At 50.8% G+C, this 22,358-nt stretch overlaps 3 protein-coding genes across 8 annotated transcripts in view; 2 read left to right on the top strand and 1 right to left on the bottom strand.

Annotated features, from left to right (window-relative positions):
- Positions 1 to 5,214, bottom strand: part of ZNF517 (zinc finger protein 517) — a 14,520-nt gene extending 9,306 nt beyond the window's left edge. Inside the window, exon 1 of one of the 2 annotated variants that reach the window (XM_037735523.1) lies at positions 5,131 to 5,214. The gene's annotated coding sequence lies outside the window, so the exon portion shown is untranslated. Of the gene's footprint in view, positions 1 to 594; positions 679 to 5,130 lie in introns of those variants that run through there. The other variant, XM_017520360.2, reaches the window with a different exon arrangement.
- Positions 2,551 to 5,357, top strand: RPL8 (ribosomal protein L8). Its single transcript, XM_017520363.2, has 6 exons — positions 2,551 to 2,640; positions 2,864 to 3,012; positions 3,100 to 3,241; positions 3,478 to 3,696; positions 4,831 to 4,946; positions 5,161 to 5,357. The coding sequence occupies exons 2-6, from the start codon at positions 2,875 to 2,877 to the stop codon at positions 5,317 to 5,319; spliced, it is 774 nt and encodes a 257-aa protein (XP_017375852.1). The 5' UTR covers positions 2,551 to 2,640; positions 2,864 to 2,874; the 3' UTR covers positions 5,320 to 5,357.
- A 2,349-nt stretch (positions 5,358 to 7,706) lies between these two features.
- ZNF34 (zinc finger protein 34) lies at positions 7,707 to 20,478 on the top strand. Of its 5 annotated transcripts, XM_037735509.1 has the most exons (7): positions 7,707 to 7,812; positions 12,943 to 12,991; positions 13,554 to 13,654; positions 14,165 to 14,250; positions 14,524 to 14,650; positions 15,116 to 15,235; positions 18,112 to 19,619. In XM_037735509.1, the coding sequence occupies exons 3-7, from the start codon at positions 13,588 to 13,590 to the stop codon at positions 19,467 to 19,469; spliced, it is 1,758 nt and encodes a 585-aa protein (XP_037591437.1). In that variant the 5' UTR covers positions 7,707 to 7,812; positions 12,943 to 12,991; positions 13,554 to 13,587; the 3' UTR covers positions 19,470 to 19,619. The 5 variants fall into 5 exon arrangements, with proteins under 5 accessions (XP_037591437.1, XP_017375834.1, XP_037591439.1 ...); XM_017520345.2 differs by lacking the exon at positions 13,554 to 13,654 and having other exon boundaries at positions 18,112 to 20,478; XM_037735511.1 differs by lacking the exon at positions 13,554 to 13,654 and having other exon boundaries at positions 14,478 to 14,650.
- The last annotated feature ends 1,880 nt before the right edge of the window (positions 20,479 to 22,358 follow it).

The raw sequence follows: 22,358 nt of genomic DNA, 5'->3' as shown, positions 1-22,358 counted from the left end.
ATTCTCCTGCCTCAGCCTCCTGAGTAGCTGGGATTACAGGCACGCGCCACCATGCCCAGCTGAATTTTTGTATTTTTAGTAGAGATGGGGTTTCACCTTGTTGACCAGGATGGTCTCGATCTCTTGACCTCGTGATCCACCCGTCTCGGCCTCCCAAAGTGCTGGGATTACAGGCGTGAGCCACCGCGCCCGGCCCTTTTTTTCTTTTTTGAGACGAGAGTTTTGCTCTTGTTGCCCAGGCTGGAGTACAATGGTTCGATCTCTTGCCTCAGATCTCAAGCTAGAGATGGTATTTCTCCATGGTCAGGCTGGTCTCGAACTCCTGACCTCAGGTGATCTGCCCACCTGTAATCCCAGCACTTTAGGATTCCAGGCATAAGCCACTGTGTCTGGCCAAGTTCTCATCTCTTAATTAACAGAGCTGGGATCCAACCCACAGACCTGGCTCCAAATCACACTTTTTTTTTTAATTGAATAATTTAATTTTTTTCAAGTCACATATTCTTTAGCCACTAAACTGTGTTGTGAAACCATCATGGAAGTAGGAGAAACAACAGTTCAAGAAACTTTGTGTGCTGAAAAATGTCCACTCACCTCTATAGAGATAGTTTCACGAACTCTAGGTTTTCAGATCCTCTGAATTGCAACCCGACCCTGGGAGAAGCTATGAGGCCTAAAGAAGGTAAGGGACTCATCCAGAGCTATAGCTGGTTGGGAGCAGGGTCAGATTTGAGCACAAGACAGACCAGGAACCATCATTTTTCTTCCTGGTGGGGCAGGCAGAGAAGGACACATCAGTTGCGGGGGTTGGGGGGTGCAGGCAGATAATGCTGGCGGGGGAGGGGAGCCAAGCTGAGCAAGACAGAGGATCACAGTTTTTCATGTTTATACCACATTACTCCTGCATGTATGTGACAAGAAATATTTGAGAACAATTTCAAAGGAAAATAAAGAATTTCTAAGAATAAAGTTTGAAAAGCAGGTTAGGGATGACTTCAGATGGCCCGAGAGGCCAGGCCTCCAGAACAAGCAGAGGCACTGTGTGGGGGAGGGCCTAATCCTGGCCTAAGAAAGATGGCTCCACCCCAGAAGGCTGGAAAACTCCATGTCCAGTGCTTGCTGCCTTGCCTGGAGTGGCTGTCAAGTGACCCAGAACTGCAGAGCCTTGCTGTGTGCCAGGCTGGGTGGCCTCACGTGAAGAATAAAGCCCCGTGATATAGTCCTCAGGACTGGGGTGCATGCTGGCAGGGCCATCTCTCTTCGAGCCTTAAAATGGCCTGGTCAGCCTCCTGGCTGCACCTAGGGTCCTGGTAGCTGCATGTCATCACAGAGACCCATGAGACAGCCTCTGTGTCCGACCACTCTTCTCACCTCTATCCCACACCCAACTCTCCTGCTCCTCTGGAGTAGAAACAGACTTGTTCAGGAGTGAGGCATAGGCTGAGCCCGTGGGCCAATTTTGGGCTGACCCCAGAACCCCTCACCCTACCGCCAAGGTCCAGTCCTGACCCTCAGCCCCTCGCCCTGCTGTGGGCTGAGCTGCTTCCTCAGTCCCCACCTGGCAGCTAGCTCCTCCTCGATCCCCCTGCCGACCCTAGGGAGGGCCTCCTGCAGTAGCCCCGCCTCTCCCCTGTGAGCAGCAGCGGCGACAGGTCACCCCTTCCACCCTCTCCTGTCTCTCCTGCCCACTGGGCCCCTTCCCTCACCTCCTCGCTGCCTCCTGATCCACGGCCCCGCCTGTGCTCGACAGTGCTCACTCAGCCAAGGACTCTCTCCTGAACAACCTCTTCCCCGCCCCCGGCCTCGGGGTCTCGCCCGTTAGGCGCCTGATTCTGCGAAGCTCCTTCCCACAGCATTTGCCGCTGGACACCTCCAGCCAGGCTCTTTCCAGCTGTGGAGGCCCCCACAGCCCCTCCAGCCACCTCTCCCGCACAGGGTTCTGTTCAGGGTACGGTCCAGTCTCCCGATATTCGTCCTCTCCGCAGCAGGTGACCCAGTCCCTCCCTTTCCTCGCCCTTGGGACCCCACAGCTTGGCCTCCCCACTTTTGGCAAGGATCCCCGGGCTCCTCTCCTCGACGTCCGACCTCTCCAAGGGCCTACAGTGGACAAGGTCCCCGCGTCCAGGAGCGCCCGTTCATCAGGGAGACGGACGTTTGCCACCTGCAAACCACGACGTTCCACAAGTGGGTCCGCGCGTCTCCCCCGCCCATCTCCTGCTCTGCACCAGCAAGAACCCCCTCAGCCTACACGGATGCCCCTCACCAGGCAAAGCTGGGAAGCCCGGACCCCGTAGCCCGGAGTGGGTCGCTCTGTGACACCCTAGACAGGTCACTCAACCACTCGGCGCCTCCTCGGCCACTCAGAGAACACTTGTCCTTCTCCAGACCCCTGTGAAGACCTAGCATGCCTTCGCCCTCCTTCTGGGCCGGTGCACATCAGGACTCCGCGTTGCGCCTGGTCGGGGGCCCAGGCGACGAAGTAGGCGGGGCCTGCGGCCGCTGGTGACTACAAACCCCGGCGTGCACCACGTTCGGCTGGCCGTGGCGCACCCGGAAGGTGTCGCGGCTCTAGGCCCCGCCCCGGAAGATAAGGCGGCTCGCGAACGCCGTGTTTCCTCTTTCGGCCACGCTCGGGAGCAGGTAGGTTGTGCTTGCGGCCCTGCGGCATCGGCACTATCCGCCGCCATCCTCCTCCCTGAGGCGCGCGGAGACGCAGGCCGGTGTTCCTGGGAGGGTGCCAACGCGCGCGCCCGCGGAGAGCGTAGCGGGTGGTGGGCGCGGCGGCCTCGGGGGCGGGGTCCCGGAAAGCCGGGCTGGCAGGGGTGCCCGGGCCGCCCGGACACGCTAACTGAGCCGCCCCCAGGACTCGTCGCCATGGGCCGCGTGATCCGTGGACAGAGGAAGGGTGCCGGGTCTGTGTTCCGCGCGCACGTGAAGCACCGTAAGGGCGCCGCGCGCCTGCGCGCCGTGGATTTCGCCGAGCGGCACGGCTACATAAAGGGCATCGTGAAGGTGCGGAGCGCCGGGCGGGGCGGGGCGGGGCGGGAGGGGACGGGACACCCGGCCGCGACGCCACACTCAAGCCACCTCGGCCCACAGGACATCATCCACGACCCAGGCCGCGGCGCGCCTCTTGCCAAGGTGGTCTTCCGGGACCCGTACCGGTTTAAGAAGCGGACGGAGCTGTTCATTGCCGCCGAGGGCATTCATACGGGCCAGTTCGTGTATTGTGGCAAGAAGGGTTAGCATCGCGGCGGGGAAGGAATGTCGGGGTGGGGACGAAAGGAGGGGTTTAAGGAGTTAAAGCCCTAAACTTGTGTAGGAACCTCTCAGGCGAGAGCTTGGTGGGGGTCCAGAGAGCTGTACCGGGAGGCCAGATGTTGAATGCTGTGCTGGCAACTTAGCGGGCTGCCTAGAGCGAGTGGGTTCGCATTGCCTCTTACTCCGCTGACCGCCTGATGCTGCTTCCCCTTGCAGCTCAGCTCAACATTGGCAATGTGCTGCCTGTGGGCACCATGCCTGAGGGTACAATCGTGTGCTGCCTGGAGGAGAAGCCTGGAGACCGTGGCAAGCTGGCCCGGGCATCTGGGAACTATGCCACCGTTATCTCCCACAACCCTGAGACCAAGAAGACCCGTGTGAAGCTGCCTTCTGGCTCCAAGAAGGTTATCTCCTCAGCCAACAGAGCTGTGGTTGGTGAGTACCAGGCAGCAGTTTGATGCTGAGGGCTGTGAATGAACAGACTGAGCGCCTGTGGACAGCCAATGGCTAGACCTGGTCCCTGGAATTCGATTATCCATTGTTTTAAAACTTGGGTTTTGGAACTTTGAGCTCGTCTCGTAGTCTCAGTTGTCATAACTAAAGTGGACACAACATTGCCTGCTTTACTGCTATTGTGGAGTTGAATGAGATTGGGATGAAGTCACCTGGGGCTTGAATTCAATTCTGGCATAACCTAGGCTTCCTGATTGCTGTACTTGCATACAGTTGATTAACAGTCTTTTCAGAGAAGGTAGGGAGAGATTTGTGACTTTCTCAAAGACACCTACTAAGCGAAAAAGGATTTGAGTCTAGGTTAACTCACTCCAGTTTGGGAACATCTTGGAATCTTTGTGATGAACTTGGCCTCACACAGGAGTCTTTGAGATTGAGAGTGTGTTCCAGGAATAAGCAAAGCTGAGATGGAACAGGCCGGATCAAGTGTCCTGTGTCAGGTTGAGTGACCTGCTTGATGTCTTAAACATGGTGAGAGAGCTGGGCGCGGTGGCTCAAGCCTGTAATCCCAGCACTTTGGGAGGCTGAGGCGGGTGGATCATGAGGTCAAGAGATCCAGACCATCCCGGTCAACATGGTGAAACCCCGTCTCTACTAAAAATACAAAACATTAGCTGGGCATGGTGGCGCGTGCCTGTAATCCCAGCTACTCAGGAGGCTGAGGCAGGAGAATTGCCTGAACCCAGGAGGCGGAGGTTGTGGTGAGCCGAGATCGCACCACTGCACTCCAGCCTGGGTAACAAGGGCGAAACTCCGCTTCAACAAAAAAAACATGGTGAGAGAGTTGCTTCCCTGTGCTTGGAGATCAGTCAGTGTTCTAGGTGATGTAGGTGAAGGCTTTGGTTTGCCTGCCCAAAGTGGATTGAAGAACCTGAATGTCAGCTCACAAGGTGCTAGGGGCTAAGGAGACAAGTGGGCTTTTTGCTAGGTAGTTGGATGCAGTAGTGTGAAGGTGCGTGACAGGAGAATGAGGGGAGGTGGGTATGCTGGAAAGGACCCGGCAGGGGGTACTCTAACTGACTGGAGGTTCCCTAAGGTACCTGATCTCCCCTACAGGTGTGGTGGCTGGAGGTGGCCGAATTGACAAACCCATCTTGAAGGCTGGCCGGGCCTACCACAAATACAAGGCAAAGAGGAACTGCTGGCCACGAGTACGGGGTGTGGCCATGAATGTAAGTAACCCAGAAATGCAGGATTGAGTATTCAAGGTACAGTGGCCACACAGTTGGGTAGACAAGTTCTATTCACAGGTGTTCCTGCAGGAGGGGGATCTGCAATGGGAGGCACAGTGGGTCATGGTTTGTAGTCACAGGACTCTTGATCCTGCTCAAGCCCTCCTGAAGGAGGTTGGCTCACCCTCATTCTAAAGCCATCCTCTACCTGCAGCCTGTGGAGCATCCTTTTGGTGGTGGCAACCACCAGCACATCGGCAAGCCCTCCACCATCCGCAGAGATGCCCCTGCAGGCCGCAAAGTGGGTCTCATTGCTGCCCGTCGGACCGGACGTCTCCGGGGAACCAAGACTGTGCAGGAGAAAGAGAACTAGTGCTGAGGGGCTCAATAAAGCTTGTCTTTATGCCACCAGGCTGTGCCACCCCCATGTTTTCAATGGGAGGGTACTCTGCTGATAGGATTTCTGTGGGATTCTCCCGGTTGGTACAGGGAACAAGATAGACTACTAGAGTAGACCACCAGTGAGTGGTGGAAACTTAGAAGGGAAAGTCTACGACTAGAAACAAGGACAGGTACCCTGGGCGAGACCCTTGCTTCCCCACAGGGGACCAAGAACATGGCTCCCAGGACCTGACACTTAGGTGGGTGACTCAGTCCCATGGACTGCAGTGCTTGGATGTATGCGCTCATTTTACATATGAAGAAACTGAGAAATGGGAAACAGAATAGGACACAATTGTGAGCCTGGTGTTCTGGACCACACCCTCACTCTGCCAGCACCTAACCCAGGGTCTTTTGGCCACACCCTTCCCCTCCAAACTGGGTATAGCCCTGCTGATGTCAGTGTGTTTTTGCAGTCACTGCCAGGGATACCTGGCTTGCAGGTGTCTTTGCACGGAGAACTTGGGATGGGTCCTAGAGGAGCGTGGGACAGACACCCTGTCCACATCCAGGAAGGCCATTCCTAGCCCAGCCTTTCATTCTGTTCTGCAGACCACTGGGAGCACCCTGTATGCATTCTCACCCCGCCATGGTGGGGAGTGGTTACTGAATGGAGAGTTCTGGTATTTTTTCCTGAATGGGGCTTCATGCCTTCCCTCATTTTCCAGCCTGATAGTGAGGTTGAAGGTGGTGATTCTCAGTGTGGGGTCCCAGGTCCCTGCTGGGATTGCTGAACAAAGGGATGAATGCATGCAGTTATGGGGATCCCAGACCACCCAAGAGTCCCTTCAGTCACCTACCTAGAGCCCTACACTGGACTGGAGCTGGCATCAGCTGTAGGACAGTTGGCTCCTTTGAGTCCTGGAATGCCACAGCCTCACAGGGCATGTTGCCCCCTCTTCCCTGGGGCAGAGAAACTCACCAGGAACAGCCCCCAAACCTGCACCAATTACCTTGTTCTGAGCACATGGCCTTTCCCTGCTGGTATAATGGCACATACCTTCCATTTAGCTTTGGTGGTAAGTGAGGCTGAGGTGATTCTGAGTGGAATCAGGTTGGAAGTATCAGGGAAGCCCCCATTGCAGTGGGAGGGCAAGTAAACTGGTTTCCATCACAAGGTAGAGTAGAGGGGCTTCCTGTTTGGCCATAGCACATGGCATCTTGTCCCTTAACCATGACTGAATGAGGGGTTCCCAGGACAGCATCAGGTGGAAGCTTATTAGCACTTTCAGACAAGGAAGTTCACCAGCGAATGCAGGAGCTGCAGATCACTGCCCCTAAGAACACTCCGGAACGAACTGGAGTGGGCAGGATGAGGCACGGTGCTCTCCCTGTAGACTTGGTTGGAGAGGCAGGTGAGAACAGGACATCTTAGGCTTGTGTGGGTCACTCCTAGATGACAAGTCCTCACTGGCTTCGCGGTGGCTCCTAGCTGTCATGGTTCACCACCGTCTCTAGAGTGAACCTTTACCCCCCATTTCACGATCTTGCTTTCCTCATCCTGCTGGTATGGCCCCACCTGTCTTTGAGCGCCCACCACACCCAAGAAGCTGGGCTTGTTTTAGACAGGCTCTTGCTGCTGCCAGGCTGGTCTCAAGCCCCTGGTCTCATGTGGTCCTTCCATTTCAGCTTCCCCTGCCCCGCCGGTAGCTACGGCACATGGTTTTGATTCCCTGTCATTCTCGGGGCCGGCCCCAGGGTCCCAACTTATATGTCAAGAAAGAATCCAGGAGGGTGGTGTTTCCTCCTGAAGGATGGAGAGGCATCTGGAAAGAGGGTTTAGGGAAAGCCCTAGATGCTTACCTTGGTCATAAGCGGCCACTGCTTTTCTGCTCCCTTTTGGGCAAAGTGGAAGCAGGCCTTGGCTGAGGGACCGGCCACCAGGGCAAGTTTGCTCCAGAAGCAGCTCAGGCACCCGAAAAACTCTACGGTGGACACTGGGCCCCATTTACAGAGGTTATGATTAGGGGCAATGGGCTAAACCCAAGACAGCTTCTTGGCCAGTAAGCATCCTCTCGGCTCAAAGGAAGGGTGCAGTTCCCGTTCCTTTCTCTAAAGGAAAGGGCCTAGTTGTTTGCAGCGCCTTTCGTGCCTCATTAGAGAGACGTCTCAGAAAAAGGAAAAATTAATCTGTTTTCGACTTTGACCATCGCCCCAGTTCTGAGGCCGCCGGGCCGTGACCTCGGACTGCCACCCGGTGGCAGCGTTTCCGTTTTATGGCTTCGCCTTTCGCCGGTCCCCGGAGACTTGTAGCGAGCCAGGAAGACGTGCAGCCGAGACGCGGAGTCCTAGCTTCCCAGAGCGGCCCGGGCGGCCCCTCAGACCCGGACCGTCTGCTGACGTCACTTCCGGATCGGTTCCGATTGGCGGGGCGGGAGGGCCGAACGGGCCAGGTTGGGCTGCCGAGCTGCTCGGCGGCGGTGAGGTGAGTGTGAGCCCGGCGGGGGCGGGGGCGGGGGTGCGGGGCGCAGACCCTCCCCTGCGCGCTGCCCCGTGCCCGGTCTTCTCGCGGTGCTCCAGGCCGGGGTCGGTCCCGCCATCAGTGGCACTTCCTGTTTCAGGGACCACCTCCCCCCCCCCGACAAGGCCCCGAGCACGGACTGCGCCTCGCCGCCCTTCCCCAGCCCCGGGGTCGCTCCTCACGGGGCTCCTTCAGCTCTCTAGCCCCTCACAGCTCCCAGCCCCACGCGGGGCCGCCTGGACCCCGGCCTCACAGGACGGCTTCCGCGTCTCGGGGCGCTCCGGACCCCTTCCTCCCAGCGACCCGAGGCCTCCCAGCTCGGCTCCCTCCCTCGCCCCTCTCCTGTCAACTTTTCAGGGGCGGGGCTCGCGCGTCTCTCGGTCCTCCCAGCGGTCTACGGACGCCGCCCCTTCCTTTAGCCGCCGAGCTCCTGCAGTGCTCCTGCCTCTGCCGGTGCTTCCCTCAACTCCACCCTCCTCGCGCCAAGGGTGTTCTCCCCGCGCCAGGCGGCCAGATTTTTGTTTCTAATTTTTTCCTTCTTTTCCTTTCCTCTTTTTCCTTTCGTTTTTTTTCTTTTCTCTTTTTTTTTTCCCCTGAGACCTAGTCTCCCTCTGTCGCCCAGGGTGGAGTACAGTGGCGCGATCTCAGCTCAATGCAACCGCCGCCTCCCAGGTTCAAGCGATTCTCCTCGACCTCCCGAGTAGCTGGGATTACAGGCGCGTACCACCACACCCGGCCAATTATTGTATTTTTAGTGGATACAGTGTTTAACCATTTGGCCGGGCTGGTCTCAAACTCCGGACCTCAAGTGATCCGCCCTCCGCCTCAGAGTGCTGGGATTACAGGCGTGAGCCACAGTGCTTGGCCTTGTTTTCTTATATCTGCATACCTAATATTGTTTTCGTCTCTTTAAAATTTATGTATGTCTTAAATTGTGGATATTCTATATCTGACAGTTTTTCTCAGCCTTATAACTGTGTTCTATCTCCATGACATTGATGTGGTTCATTACTTTCCACCATTGTGACTTTGCTGATGGACGATAAAGTTTTTTCTTCTACACCCAGGCACATGTTAACATTCTTGTGTTTCTTCTTGTGTACATCAGCAAGAGTCTCCCACTTTCAAACGATCTTCCTACCTTAGCCGACTGAGATTTTCCCTGGGAATACAGGCCCACACCACCATGTCTAGCTAATTTGTGTAGAGCTGGGGTTTCACTATGTTACCTAGACTGGTTTCCTACACCTAAGCTCAAGCAATCTGCCCATCTTGGCCTCCCAAAGCGTTTAGATTACAGGCATGAGCCACCATACCTGGGCTTTTTTCCTTTTTGATGGAATCAAACAATCTTTTTCTTTATAAACTTTTTTTTTTAGAAATTTTAAATTCTAGAATTCTGACATGGCTCTGAGACTTTTTTTTTTTTTTTAACATTTAGGTCTTCAACCTGCCTGAAATATATTTGTGTATCATAGAAGGCAGGGAAATAATTTTGTTTTACAATGGAAAACCAGTTTTGTCAATACCATTTATTGTCCTTCTTCATTGTCATTAATATTGCAGGTATCTTAACATATGCATAGATGTCTTCCATTATCTTTCTTCTTATACTTAAACTTCACTTTCCATTACCATAGCCTAAGTCTTGATATCTAGTAGGGCACACCCTTGCCTCCTTTGGCTGATTTTAGATCATTACTATTTCGTGTGATATTTGGAGTCATTTTGGTCATATATCATGTCCTGTTGAAGTGTTTATTATAATTGCGCAGAATAAATTAACTTGGGGAGAATTGACATCTTTATATTATTGAGCCTCCTACTTAGAAATGTTGTCTGTTTCTCCATAGATCTTTCTAAGGCCCTTCAATAGTTTTATAATGTCTATTACATACATACCTTTTTTTTTTTTTTAAGACTTTTAATGTACTGTATAGTTTTTGTAGCTATTGTGAATGGTCAGTTTTTGGTTGCTGATTGCTAACAAATAGGAGTGGTATTAATTATTCTGTATTGACCTTGTATATGGCAATGCTGTTGAATACTGTCATCCCAACAGTGGATTGATACTCTTGGACTTAGTGTAAAATATTTTTATCATTCTCAAAGAATGACAATTTTGTCTTTTTTCTTCTGATCCTTATAGCTTGTATTTCTTTTTCTGTGACTTATTGCGTTGGCTAGGATCTTGAATAGCAGCAGGGAAAGGGAGCATTCCTCTCTTGTCGCTGACTCTACTACAAGTGCTTCTAATGTGTCCTCTTAGTGTTGTGAACACAGACTTGAATGCATGGAACCCCAGAGTCCCTGGACCACACTCGGAGAACTATTGCTGTGCCTCCTGGGGTCAAGTGATTCTCCCACCCCAGCCTTCCAAGTAGCTGGGGCTACAGGCATGTGCCACCAAGGCCTGCTATATTTTGATATCTTTTTATAGAGATGGAGTCTCACTATATTGGCCAGGCGAAGCTTAAACTCCTGGGCTCAAGCAGTCTTCCTGCCTAGGCCTCCCAAAGTATGGGTAATACAGGCATGAGCCAACCATGCCTGGCCTTTTGTCCTTTTTTTTAAAAAAATCTATTTAAAATGATTTTTTTTTTTTTTTTAGCCTAGGAACATAGGTTCAGGTTGTGCTAAATATACACTCCTTCCTTTTTTTGCTTCTTAGTACCATTTCCTTTTCTACCTTTCTATCTATTTTCTTTTTGTTGTTATTATTTTTGAGATAGGATCTGGCTCTGGCTCTGTCACCCCAGCTGGAGTGCAATGGTATGATCTCGACTCACTACAGCCACTGCTTCCTGGGCACAAGCAGTTCTCCCACTTCAGCCTCTCAAGTAGCTGAGACTACAACTATGTGCCTGGCTAATTTTTGTATTTTTTGTAAAGATGGGGGTTTGCCATATTGCACAGGCTGGTCTTGAACTCTTGGGCTCAAGAGATCCACCCATTTTGGCCTTTCAGACTGCTGAGATTACAGGTGTGAGCCACCGTGCACAGCCCCTTTTCCATCTTTTTTCCTTCCATTTATTGGATTTGCCAGGTGTTTGTGTACTTTATTAGCATTTACACAGAATTGTAGAGATTGTTTTCTGTTTCTTTAAATTGTGTTTTATTTTCTTTCATATACTTTCTTTGAATTTCTTTCTTTCTTTCTTTCTTTTTTTTTTTTTTTTTTTAGACAAAGTCTCACACTTTCGCCCAGACCCATACTGGAGTGCAGTTGTACAATCTCAACTCACTGCAACCTCCGCCTCCCTGATTCAAACAATCCTCCTGCCTCAGCCTCCCAGGTTGCTGGGATTACAGGTTCATGCAACCATGCCCGGCTAGGGTTTTTTTTTTGAGATGGTGTTTTGCTCTTGTTGCCCAGGCTGGAGCACAGTGTACGGAGCCAGATGTAGAGCTGAGTGCCCCACAGGGTCGTGGGGTGAGCCTTATGCTGTGCTGAGGCACAGGATCTGAGAAATAAAAAGACAGGACACAGAAGTACAAAGAAAATGCAGCTGGGCTCGGGGGGCCACGCCACCTATAAGCGGCGAGCGGCTGGCGAGACCCCAAATGTCCAGAAGCATGAGTATTTATTGTGTATAGGTTAGGGAGTAGGATACTGAGTGAAATCATCTTTAAGGATATTGATAGGGTAGTGAGCAATAAAACATAGCGTCCACTCCCATTAGGTCACCTAGGCCAGGAGGTGGACAGCGTGCAGCAAGGGGCCTGTTCCCACGAAGGCAAGGGCCTGGTTCCCATGAAGGCAAGGGCTGTGTGCAGTAAGAGGTCCACCCCCATTAGGTATTAGGTCACCGAGGCTTGAAGGTGGGCCGTGCGAAGTGAAGATGGTGCAGTGTGCGATACTTCTATCTATGGGAAACTATTTCTTTTTTTTTTATTTTTTTTTGAGATGGAGTTTGGAGATGGAGTTTCGCTCTTGTTACCCAGGCTGGAGTGCAATGGCGCGATCTCGGCTCACCGCAACCTCCGCCTCCTGGGTTCAGGCAATTCTCCTGCCTCAGCCTCCTGAGTAGCTGGGATTACAGGCACGCGCCACCATGCCCAGCTAATTTTTTTGTATTTTTAGTAGAGACGGGGTTTTACCGTGTTGACCAGGATGGTCTCGATCTCTTGACCTCGTGATCCACCCGCCTCGGCCTCCCAAAGTGCTGGGATTACAGGCGTGAGCCACCTCGCCCAGCCTATTGTTTTGTATTTTTAGTAGAAACAGGCCATGTAGAGACTGGCCATGTTGGCCAGAGTGGTCTTGAACTCCTGGCTTCAAGTGATCAACCCACCTCGGCCTACCAAAGTGCTGGGATTACAGGTGTGAGTCACCATGCCCGGCTTCAGTTCTGTTTTGATTGGTGTGAATATAGTTGAACCAGATGCACCAAAATATATTAAGTTCACAAACACCACATTACTGGGAAGAAGCCAACATCATAACTGATCTGTGGTGTAGAAAGTCAGGATAGAGGTTTACCTTTTCAGAGGTTGGGTTTGGAAGCTGTGACTGCAGGGACAGGAGGACGATCAGGACTAGGTCCTGCTCTTTCTTTTTTCCTTTTTTTTTTTTTTTTTTTTTGAGATGGAGTCTTGCTCTATCACCCATGCTGGAGTGCAGTGGCACATTCTCTTGGTTTACTGCAACCTCCAGCTCCCGGGTTCAAGTGATTCTCCTGCCTCAGCCTCCCAAGTAGTTGGGATTACAAGTGCGCACCACCACGCCTGGCTAGTTTTTGTATTTTTGGTAGAGATAGGGTTTTGCCTTGTTGGCCATGCAGGTCTTGAAGTCTTGACCTCAAGTGATCTGGTCGCCTTGGCCTCCCAAAGTGCTGGGATTACAGGCGTGAGCCACCGTGCCCTGCCTGGTCCTATTCTTTCTTGACCCTGGTGCTAGTCCCGTGGGTTTGTGCAGTTTGTGATGGTCCACTGAACTGTGTATTCAGGATTTGTCAACTTTTTAAATATACATATACTTCAAGAAAAGCTTTAAAGATACAGAAAAGATATGTAGCTACCACAGCTTTATTTTAACTAGTGTTTGATCTAATATTTACTAATATTTAGCCTTTCTGTGTTATTTTATTTTAGGCCAAATAGGTGCATCATGTGTATCTAATCCAAGAGTCCTGTGCTTCTGGTAAGTGAGTCAATCTTATTTTATTTATTTATTTTGAGACAGGGTTTTGCTTAGCCATGTAGAGGTTTTACTCTCTGCAGCAGGAGACCTTGGGCAACACCTGGCACAGGAGTGCTGGGCTGTCCTGGGCTTGCTCCCAGCTCTTAGGGCCACCATGTTCCAAGCATGGGAAGTACTTGCTGCACATCTTGGTGCCCTGCTCTCTCTCTTTTTTTTTTTTTTGGGATGGAGTCTCGCTCTGTCATCCAGGCTGGAGTGCAGTGGTGCGATCATAGCTCACTGCAGTCTCCACTTCCTGGGCCAAGTGATTCTCCCATCTCAGCCTCCCAAGTAACTGGGACTACAGGTGTGTGCCATCACAGCCAACTAATTTTTTTTCATAGCATTGAGGTCTCCCTATGTTGCCCAGGCTTATCTCAAATTCCTGGGCTCAAGCCGTCCTCCCACCTCAGCCCCCCAAAGTGCTAGAATTACAGGTGTGAGCCACCAAGGCTGGCCCCTTCTGTTGTTTTTAATTTTCTTTTCTTCCTTAGCCCTTAACATTTTGTCTTCATTCTTCCAGGTAAGGTGAATGAGTATTGTCATTCTCCTCCTGAATGACACTGCTTAGCATGCCAGAGAGGAGGAGGGGGATAGACAGCCCAAGGGCAGCAGGCAATACAGGTGAGGCTGGAGGCTGGGCACTTTGGTGCACACCTGTAATTCCAGCACTTTGGGAGACCAAGGCAAGAGGATTGTTTGAACTCAAGAGTTCAAGACCAACCTGGGCAAAATAGTGAAACCCACCTGTATAAAAAAATACAAAAATTAACTGGTTGTGGTGGTATGAGCCTTAGTCCTAGCTACTTAGGAGGCTGAGGTGAGAGAATTACTTGAATTCGGGAGATCAAGGCTGCAGTGATCACGCCACTGAGCTGAGATCACGCCACTGTCCTCCAGCCCAGGCAACTAAGAGAAACCCTGTCTCAAAAAAAAAAAAAAAAGTAGGGCTGGAGAGGGCAGCCCCAGGCAAAGAGCAAAGTCTGTGCCTGAGTGTCCAGCAGTACCCCCACTGGGATGGGTGGGGGGTGAGCCAGTGAGGCAGGCAGGGCTGTTTATGGCAGCACCAAGTCACTTGACCTGTGGAAGAAGTGGCCAGACCAGGCCGCCACTTGTTCTGTTCTCTTCTCTCAGCACCTGAGTGCCCAGGTCTTGCCCACTGCCCTGGAAAGCCCAAGACTCAGGCAATGGCAGCCTTGTTCCTGTCTGCCCCATCCCAGGTGAGTATCTGTCCTCCTGGGAGTTGTGAAGTCTTTACCCAAGGCTTTCCTGACAAACACTGTCAGGTATCTCTGGTTTGGGGTGCTGACAGGATGGTAGGGGTGGCCCTGGGGACCCCATGCAGCCACCTCTTGGGTTGTATTAGCTGGCTTAGTGGCAGATGGGTCAGGCTACCCACTGAGCTGCTGCCTTTAGCATGCTTTTGCTCCCCCACTTCCCCTACCAGCCCACTCTGGACCACACCTGGGCTGCAGCAGTCCCTGTCATTCCAGACTGAGGTGACCTTCGAGGACGTGGCTGTGCTCCTCTCCCGGGAGGAATGGGGCCGCCTGGGCCCTGCTCAAAGGGGCCTCTACAGGGATGTGATGCTGGAGACCTACGGGAACTTAGTCTCACTGGGTAAGGCCCTCACCAGGACTCGGCTCTGGGAACAGCCCTGGGGGCTAAGGAGGCTGGGCTGTGGGCCTCACCCCCTGGGTGCAGAGGTACGTAATGACCTTTATCCCAGGCAGGCATCTGATCTGAGAAGATGAGGGGAGACATGGTGCTGGGACCTTCCTGAGTCAGCCCTTCCCTTCCCTCTCGCTCCAGGTCCCAGGCAGACCCCTCCCTGGTGGGGTGGGGAGACTGGGGCATCAGAGTTGCACACTTCCTAGTAGAGGGAACCCCTGAGCTCTTGTTCCCCTCTGCTCAGACCTTTGTCTTCAGGACTGCCCCAGCCCAATCTCGGTGCCCTCCAGAGGGTGTCCAGGCTTCCATCACCCCTCTACCTGTGCCTCCCTTCCCCTGAAGCCCCAGGGTGAGATGGCACTAGGTGCTGCCCAGTGTCCTTGGTACCAACCCCAGGCCCTGTCTCCTTCCCAGGAGTAGGACCTGCAGGCCCCAAGCCTGGAGTGATCTCACAGTTGGAGCGAGGGGATGAGCCCTGGGTCCTGGATGTGCAGGGCACTTCTGGGAGAGAGTACCTGAGAGTCAACAGCCCAGGTGCGTGAGGGGATCTGCTCCCCAACTCAAGTTGCTGAACGAGCATTTGTTGGGGTCCAGGGTGTCTGGTTAATGACTCAGGAGTTTGTGGGGAAGATGCATTGGGGCTAGCACAGGAGGCCTGACAGTGGCTTCTGCTGAACCCCAGGTCACCTCTCTCAGTCTGGGTACCTTGTTGGGGAGATTCTTGAGCAGAATCTTCTAGGAAGGTGTGGCCAGGGCAGAATTTCTGTTGAAAATAGGAATGGGCATTCCAGGCAGGTCCCGGGTAGAGAGGAGTGAGTAGGTGCAGACCAGGAGTGCTATAAGGGGAGGTTAGGGTCTGCGGAATCCCACAGAACCTTTCCCTCCAGAACTTGTGCAAGACAATGACAGCCTAGTGATAGAGACTATCACTTCATTCCCCTCTCTTCTAAATTAATACACTACGGAAAAGGGAGCGAATACACATCACCCTGAATCTCACTACCCAGACAGAGTTGTGTTCTAGTATATTTCTATTATTCCTTTTCTAGCACTGGCCTTTCCACTGTTATGTAAGGACACTGCTTTTTTTTGGTTTTGTTTTTTTGAGACAGGGTTGCCTTCTGTCACCCAGGCTGGCTTGCAGGGGAGTGATCATGGTTCACTGCAGCCTTGACCTTTTGCACTCAAGTGATCCTCCCACCTCAGCCTCCCAAGTAGATGGGACCACAGGGATGTGTCACCACACCCGGCTAATTTTTTTATTTTTTGCAGACCCAAGGTTTCACTATGTTGCGCAAGCTGGTCTTGAACTCCTGGGCTCAAGCAATTCTCTCGCCTTGGCCTTCCAAAATTCTGGGATTACAGGTGTGAGCGACTGCACCTTGTCCAGACACTGCTACTTTATTTTTTGGAGTCGGAGTCTTGCAGTGTTGCTCAGGCTGGCTTGCAGTGGCGCAATCTCAGCTCGCTGCAACCTCCATGTTCTGGGTTCAAACAATTCTCCTGCCTCAGCCTCCCAAGTAGCTGGGACTGCAGGCATTCTCCCCCACGCCCAGCTAATTTTTGTATTTTTAATACAGATGAGGTTTCACTGTATTGCCCAGGCTGGTCTCAAACTCCTGGGCTCAAGCAATCCTTCCACCTTGGCCTCCCAAAGTGCTGGGATTACAGGCGTGAGCCACCACGCCCAGCTGACACTGCTTCTTAATAGGAATGACAGTGCGTTCTGCTGTGCAGAAATGTACACGGAATGTGTTTCCATTTCTGCGCACATGAGTCTCTATTGCGTCTTCAGTGGAAGTGCCGGTCAGAAGATTGTTGTCTAATTTTACTCTGGATAGCTCTGATGGTCACCTTTTTGCATGTGTCTGATGATGTCCTAGGAAGGAACTGCTGGCTCAAAGGACTTCTTATTTTGTAAATTTGCTTATTTGGATGTAAATATCTATAGAAATAGGACAAACTAACTCAGTGAATTTTTACGAAAAAAATCATCTTTCAGATTAAAATACAGAATGTTTTCAGCTCCCCAGGAGCTTCCTGGTTTTCCTGTCATTTCCCACTGTTCCCCACAGGGGCCTTCTTTCTGTCTCCTGTTGCAAGAGGCCTCTTCACCCTTCAAATTTTTCTGTCTTGACTTTCACAGGGCATGTTTTGCTGAACATTATGTTTCATGGAGCAGCAGTGTGGTCTCTTTGGTTGCCATTGTTCTGTTATATGAACATACCACAATTTATGTTCCCTTCTACTTGTGGAGGACATTCAGTTGTCCCCAGTTTGGGGTTGTAGAGGAAATGCTGTGGCCAATTCCTGTGCATGCATCTCTCTGGTGCCCAGAATACATTTCTGGTGGATGTGTACCTGGGAGCAGAGTCGCTGGGTCAGCATGTCCATAGATTAGCTTTAGATGAGGTTACCAAACCGTCCTCCAAAGCAGCAGCTCCAGCATCGGCTCCTGTAGCAGTATGTGAGCACTATGTGCTGCATATCTTGGCATGTATTGGTGTTCAGCACCTGTTCATGTGCAGTGCAGAGCCAAGCAAGGGGTGGAAGGATAGACCCCTTGGGACTGGGAAGGGAGCAGTGATGAAAGTGGCAGTCAGCCGGGCATGGTGGCTCACGCCTGTAATCCCAGCACTTTGGGAGGCCAAGGCGGGCGGATCATGAAGTCAGGAGTTGAAGACCAGGGTGGCCAACTTGGTGAAACCCCGTCTCTACTAAAAATGCAAAAAATTAGCCTTGCGTGTTGGCGCGCGTCTGCAATCCCAGCTCCTTGGGAGGCTGAGGCAGGAGAATCACTTGGGAGGCGGAGGTTGCAGTGAGCTGAGATCATGCCACTGCACTCCTGCCTGGAGACACAGCAAGACTCCATCTCAAAAAAAAAAGAAAAGAAAGTGGCAGTCATGAGCTGCTTGCACCTGGAACTCACTGTGCTGGGCACTGGGCTGAGTGCTTCATGGTCAGTCTGTTGTGTTACTCTATTTTGTTCTCATGACAGTGCCATGTGGTTGCAGATGGAGAAACCAAGGCTCAGAAAGGTAGGTGAGCTGTAGCCTCAGGTTACTCATCTGGCAAGTAGGGGCCAGGACCTGAGTGTGGCTGCTGGTGTCAGTCTCTGAGGGGCCATGTGGCAGGACCCCACTTGGGTACTTGTCACTCTCCCTTCTTAGGGAGTGGCCACCCAGGAGAATTTTGTTGTGTGAGTGTCAAATCAAGGAAGAAAGGAGTGGATGTTTGAAGGGCTGTATGAATGTGACCCTGGGTAAGCTGTGTAAGGCTCTGAGCTACAGACTGTCATCTTTGCAAGGCTGTTGTGACTTTGGAGATGATCACATGTGGCCAGCAACATCTCATACCTGCCTTGCAGAGTCAGAGCAGGTGACCCTTAGATGTTCTGCTTTTTGTTTCAGCTGTTGGGACCAGCACTGAGTACAAGGAGTTGACTTCATGGGAGACATTTGACGAGGAAGAACTGGGCCAACTGAAGGGGATTTTCCCCCAGGGATCTGAGCCAGTAGATGCCTCTAATCATGCCAGGAAGCCAGAGGGGAACCTGGAAAAGCTGGTGGAGCAAACCAAGCCAATCACCCTGACCAAAGGGGAGAGCAGCAGAGAGTCTGGGGAAAGCCTCAGGTTGGTGTCAAGACCTGTTCCCGACCAGAGACCCCACAAATGTGATATATGTGAGCAAAGTTTTGAACAGAGATCATATCTCAACAACCATAAGCGTGTACACAGGTCAAAAAAAACAAATACAATTCGTGATTCTGGGGAAATCTTCAGTGCAAACTTAGTTGTTAAAGAAGATCAGAAAATTCCTACTGGGAAAAAATTGCATTATTGTAGTTACTGTGGGAAAACATTCAGGTACAGTGCCAACCTTGTCAAGCATCAGCGGCTTCACAGTGAAGAGAAGCCCTACAAATGTGATGAGTGTGGAAAAGCCTTCAGCCAGAGCTGTGAGTTCATCAATCACCGAAGGATGCACTCAGGAGAGATTCCCTACCGGTGCGATGAATGTGGGAAGACATTCAATCGGAGGCCCAACCTCATGAAGCATCAAAGGATTCACACTGGGGAGAAACCCTACAAGTGTGGTGAGTGTGGGAAACACTTCAGCGCCTACTCTTCCCTTATTTATCACCAGAGAATCCACACTGGAGAGAAACCCTATAAATGTAATGACTGCGGGAAAGCCTTCAGTGATGGCTCAATCCTCATCCGACATCGTCGGACTCACACTGGAGAGAAGCCATTTGAGTGTAAGGAATGTGGCAAAGGCTTTACACAAAGCTCTAACCTCATCCAACATCAGAGAATTCATACTGGAGAGAAACCCTATAAATGTAATGAATGTGAGAAAGCTTTCATTCAAAAAACCAAACTTGTTGAACATCAGAGAAGCCACACTGGAGAGAAGCCCTATGAATGTAATGACTGTGGAAAAGTTTTCAGCCAGAGCACACACCTCATCCAACATCAGAGAATCCACACAGGAGAGAAGCCCTACAAGTGCAGTGAGTGTGGGAAGGCCTTCCACAACAGTTCCAGACTCATTCACCACCAAAGGTCACACCATGGAGAGAAACCTTACAAATGCAGTGATTGCAAGAAAGCCTTCAGCCAGAGTACTTACTTGATTCAGCACCGGAGGATCCACACTGGAGAGAAACCCTACAAGTGCAGTGAGTGTGGGAAGGCCTTCCGGCACAGTTCCAACATGTGTCAGCATCAGAGGATTCACCTCCGGGAGGACTTCTCCATGTAATCGGAGCAGTGTCTGAGGGCAGAGTCCAGTTGAGTACTTCCTGCATGCGCCCCCAGCACCTGACTCTGCCCTTTATTGATTATCCACACAATGTTTTCACAGGGTAAAAGAGCATTTCTAATTAAAGAAACCCCTTTACTTAAATCAAAAGCAGTGCATGTTCATTTTAGAGAAATTGAGAGAGAAAAGTGAGCAAAAAAGAAGCTCCTGTAATCTCTCCCACTTAGAAAAAATATTCATTGCTGCTGATTTAGAATGTTTTCTTTCAGACATACTGGAGAGCATTTAAAAAATACTGTAATGCTTGTCATGCTATTTTCTCAATATCAGAAAATTCACACTGAAGATAACACCACATATTGGAACATTTTTACATGTTGCAAATTTAAAAACATACCAGCCTGGCATGGTGGCTCATGTCTGTAATCCCAGCATTTTGGGAGGCTAAGTTGGGTGGATCACTTGAGGTCAGGAGTTTGAGACCAGCCTGGTCAATATGGTGAAACCCTGCCTCTACTAAAAATACAAAAACCAGCCGGGTGTGGTGGCGGGCACCTGTAATCCTAGCTACTCAGGGGGCTAAGGTAGGAAAATTGCTTGAACCTGGGAGGGAGAGGTTGCAGTGAGTCAAGATTGTGCCACTGCACTCCAGCCTGGGTGATAGAGCGAAACACTGTCTTAAAAAATAAATAAATAAAACAATCATATCATTTATACTTGTTATGTTAATAGAGTTGAAGTTGCCTTTTTTATTGTGGTGAAACTGTGAAATTTACAATTTTAACCATTTTTAAGTGTACAATTCAGAGGCATTAAGTACAATCATGGTGGTGTGTAACCATCACCACGATGTATTTCCAGAACTGTTTTATTATTCCGAACAGAAACTGTATCTGTGAAACAGTAACCCTATTTCCCCCTTCTCCCCGCTGCTGGTAAACGCAATTCTATTTTCTGTCCCTTTGAATTTGTCTATTTTAGGAGCATAAATATGTGTGGAATCATGTAATCTGTGTCTCTTTCTATGTCTGGCTTAGTTAATTTAGCATAATCTTTTCAAGGTTTTTCCATGTTGTATCCTGTTTCAGAACTCCATTACTTTTTTTTGATTTTCTTCTTTTTTTTTTTTTTTTTTCTTGANGTAGCTGGGATTACAGATGCCCTCCACCACACCTGGCTAATTTTTATATTTTTAGTAGAGACGAGGTTTCACTATGTCAACCAGGCTGGTCTCAAACTCCTGATCTCAAGTGATCCACCCACCTTGGCTTCCCAATGTGCTGAGATTGCAGGCGTGAGCCACTGTGCCTGGCTTCCATTACTTTTTACAACCAAGTAATATTCCATTGATCCATTGAATGTATGTGGTACATTTTGTTTATCCATTTATTTATTGTTGGACATTTGGGTGTTCCTACATTTTGCCTATTGTGAGTAATGCTGATATGAACATTGGTGTAAAAATATGTTTTTTGAATCTCTACTGTGTGAGTGAGTGTGTGAGCAACATGGCTGTTTATTCACCTGGGTGGAGGTGGGCTGAGGCCGAAAAGGGGTTGATCATTTCTTCCTCTTTCCGTGATCTTACAGCCATTTCAGGTTTCTAATTTCAGAAGCCCCTCCACAGGTGAAGTCTGGTTCATGGGGGTTGCCATGGGAGTCGCCATGCCATCCATGGAGCGATCAGACCTCCTGCAGCGCCCTCCTGGGACAGGGGCGGCAAACTCAGAGCAGGACACTCCCTTTCTGGGACAGCACCGCTCCGCCCCTCTCCACTCCTCTCCGCACCTGCCCAGCCCCTTGGGAAGGATGCTCCTCACTTTTAAGTACATTTAGCTATATACCTAGGAGTGAAATGGCTGAATCATATGGTAATTTAGTGTTTTGGCTGGGTGTGGTAGCACTTTGGGAGGTTGAGATGGGTGAATCATTTGAGGCCAGGAGTTCGAGAACAGCCTGGCCAACGTGGTAAAATCTATCTCTACCAAAAATAGGAAAATTAGACAGGTATGGTGGTGCATGCCTGTAATCCCAGCTAATCAGGAGGCTGAGGCAGGAGAACAGCTTGAACCTGGGAGGTGGAGGTTGCAGTGAGCCAAGATTGCACTGCTGCACTCCAGCCTGGGTGACAGTGACACTCCATCTCAAAAAAAAAGAAGGCCGGGCGCAGTGGCTCACGCCTGTAATCCCAGCAGTTTGGGAGGCTGAGGCAGTTGGATCACGATGTCAGGAGTTCAAGACCAGCCTGGCCAAGATATTGAAACCCCATCTCTACTAAAGATACAAAAATTAGCTGGGTGCGGTGGCACGTGCCTGTAATCCCAGCTACTCAGGAGGCTGAGGCAAGAGAATTGCTTGAACCTGGGAGGTGGAGGTTGCAGTGAGCCGAGATCACACCATTGCACTCCAGCCTGGGTGACAAGAGTGAGACTCCGTCTCAAAAAATAAAAAGTATGGTAATTATTTAACTTATTGAGAAATGGTCAAACTATTTTCCACAGTGGCAGTGCTGTTTTACCTTTCCACCAGCAAAGCACAAAGGTTCCAGTTTTTCTACATCCTTGCCAATTTGTTATCTTCTGCCTTTTGGATAATAGACATATTAAAGGGTGTGAAGTATTATCTCTTTGTGGTTTGGATTTGCATCTTGCTAATGTTGAGTGTCTTTTCAGTTGCTTAACCATTTGTATATTTTCTTTGCAGGAATCTCTCTTTGCCTTTTTTTTGGGGGGGGGAACGGAGTTTTGCGCTTGTTACCCAGGCTGGAGTGCAATGGCGCGATCTCCGCTCACCGCAACCTCCGCCTCCTGGGTTCAGGCAATTCTCCTGCCTCAGCCTCCTGAGTAGCTGGGATTACAGGCACGCACCACCATGCCCAGCTAATTTTTT

Source organism: Cebus imitator, unplaced genomic scaffold, assembly GCF_001604975.1.
Source record: "Cebus imitator isolate Cc_AM_T3 unplaced genomic scaffold, Cebus_imitator-1.0 Scaffold826, whole genome shotgun sequence".
Classification (NCBI taxonomy): domain Eukaryota; kingdom Metazoa; phylum Chordata; class Mammalia; order Primates; family Cebidae; genus Cebus; species Cebus imitator.
This window is presented reverse-complemented; position numbering and strand designations above follow the sequence as displayed.

Coding starts and splice junctions, on each gene's coding strand:
- RPL8 (XM_017520363.2), top strand. CDS start 2,875: ATGGGCCGCGTGATCCGTGGACAGAGGAAGGGTGCCGGGTCTGTGTTC. Junction 3,697..4,830: donor AGCCAACAGAGCTGTGGTTG/GTGAGTACCAGG, acceptor TCTCCCCTACAG/GTGTGGTGGCTGGAGGTGGC. Junction 4,947..5,160: donor TACGGGGTGTGGCCATGAAT/GTAAGTAACCCA, acceptor CTCTACCTGCAG/CCTGTGGAGCATCCTTTTGG.
- ZNF34 (XM_037735509.1), top strand. CDS start 13,588: ATGACACTGCTTAGCATGCCAGAGAGGAGGAGGGGGATAGACAGCCCA. Junction 14,651..15,115: donor CGGGAACTTAGTCTCACTGG/GTAAGGCCCTCA, acceptor TCTCCTTCCCAG/GAGTAGGACCTGCAGGCCCC. Junction 15,236..18,111: donor CCTGAGAGTCAACAGCCCAG/GTGCGTGAGGGG, acceptor TTTTTGTTTCAG/CTGTTGGGACCAGCACTGAG.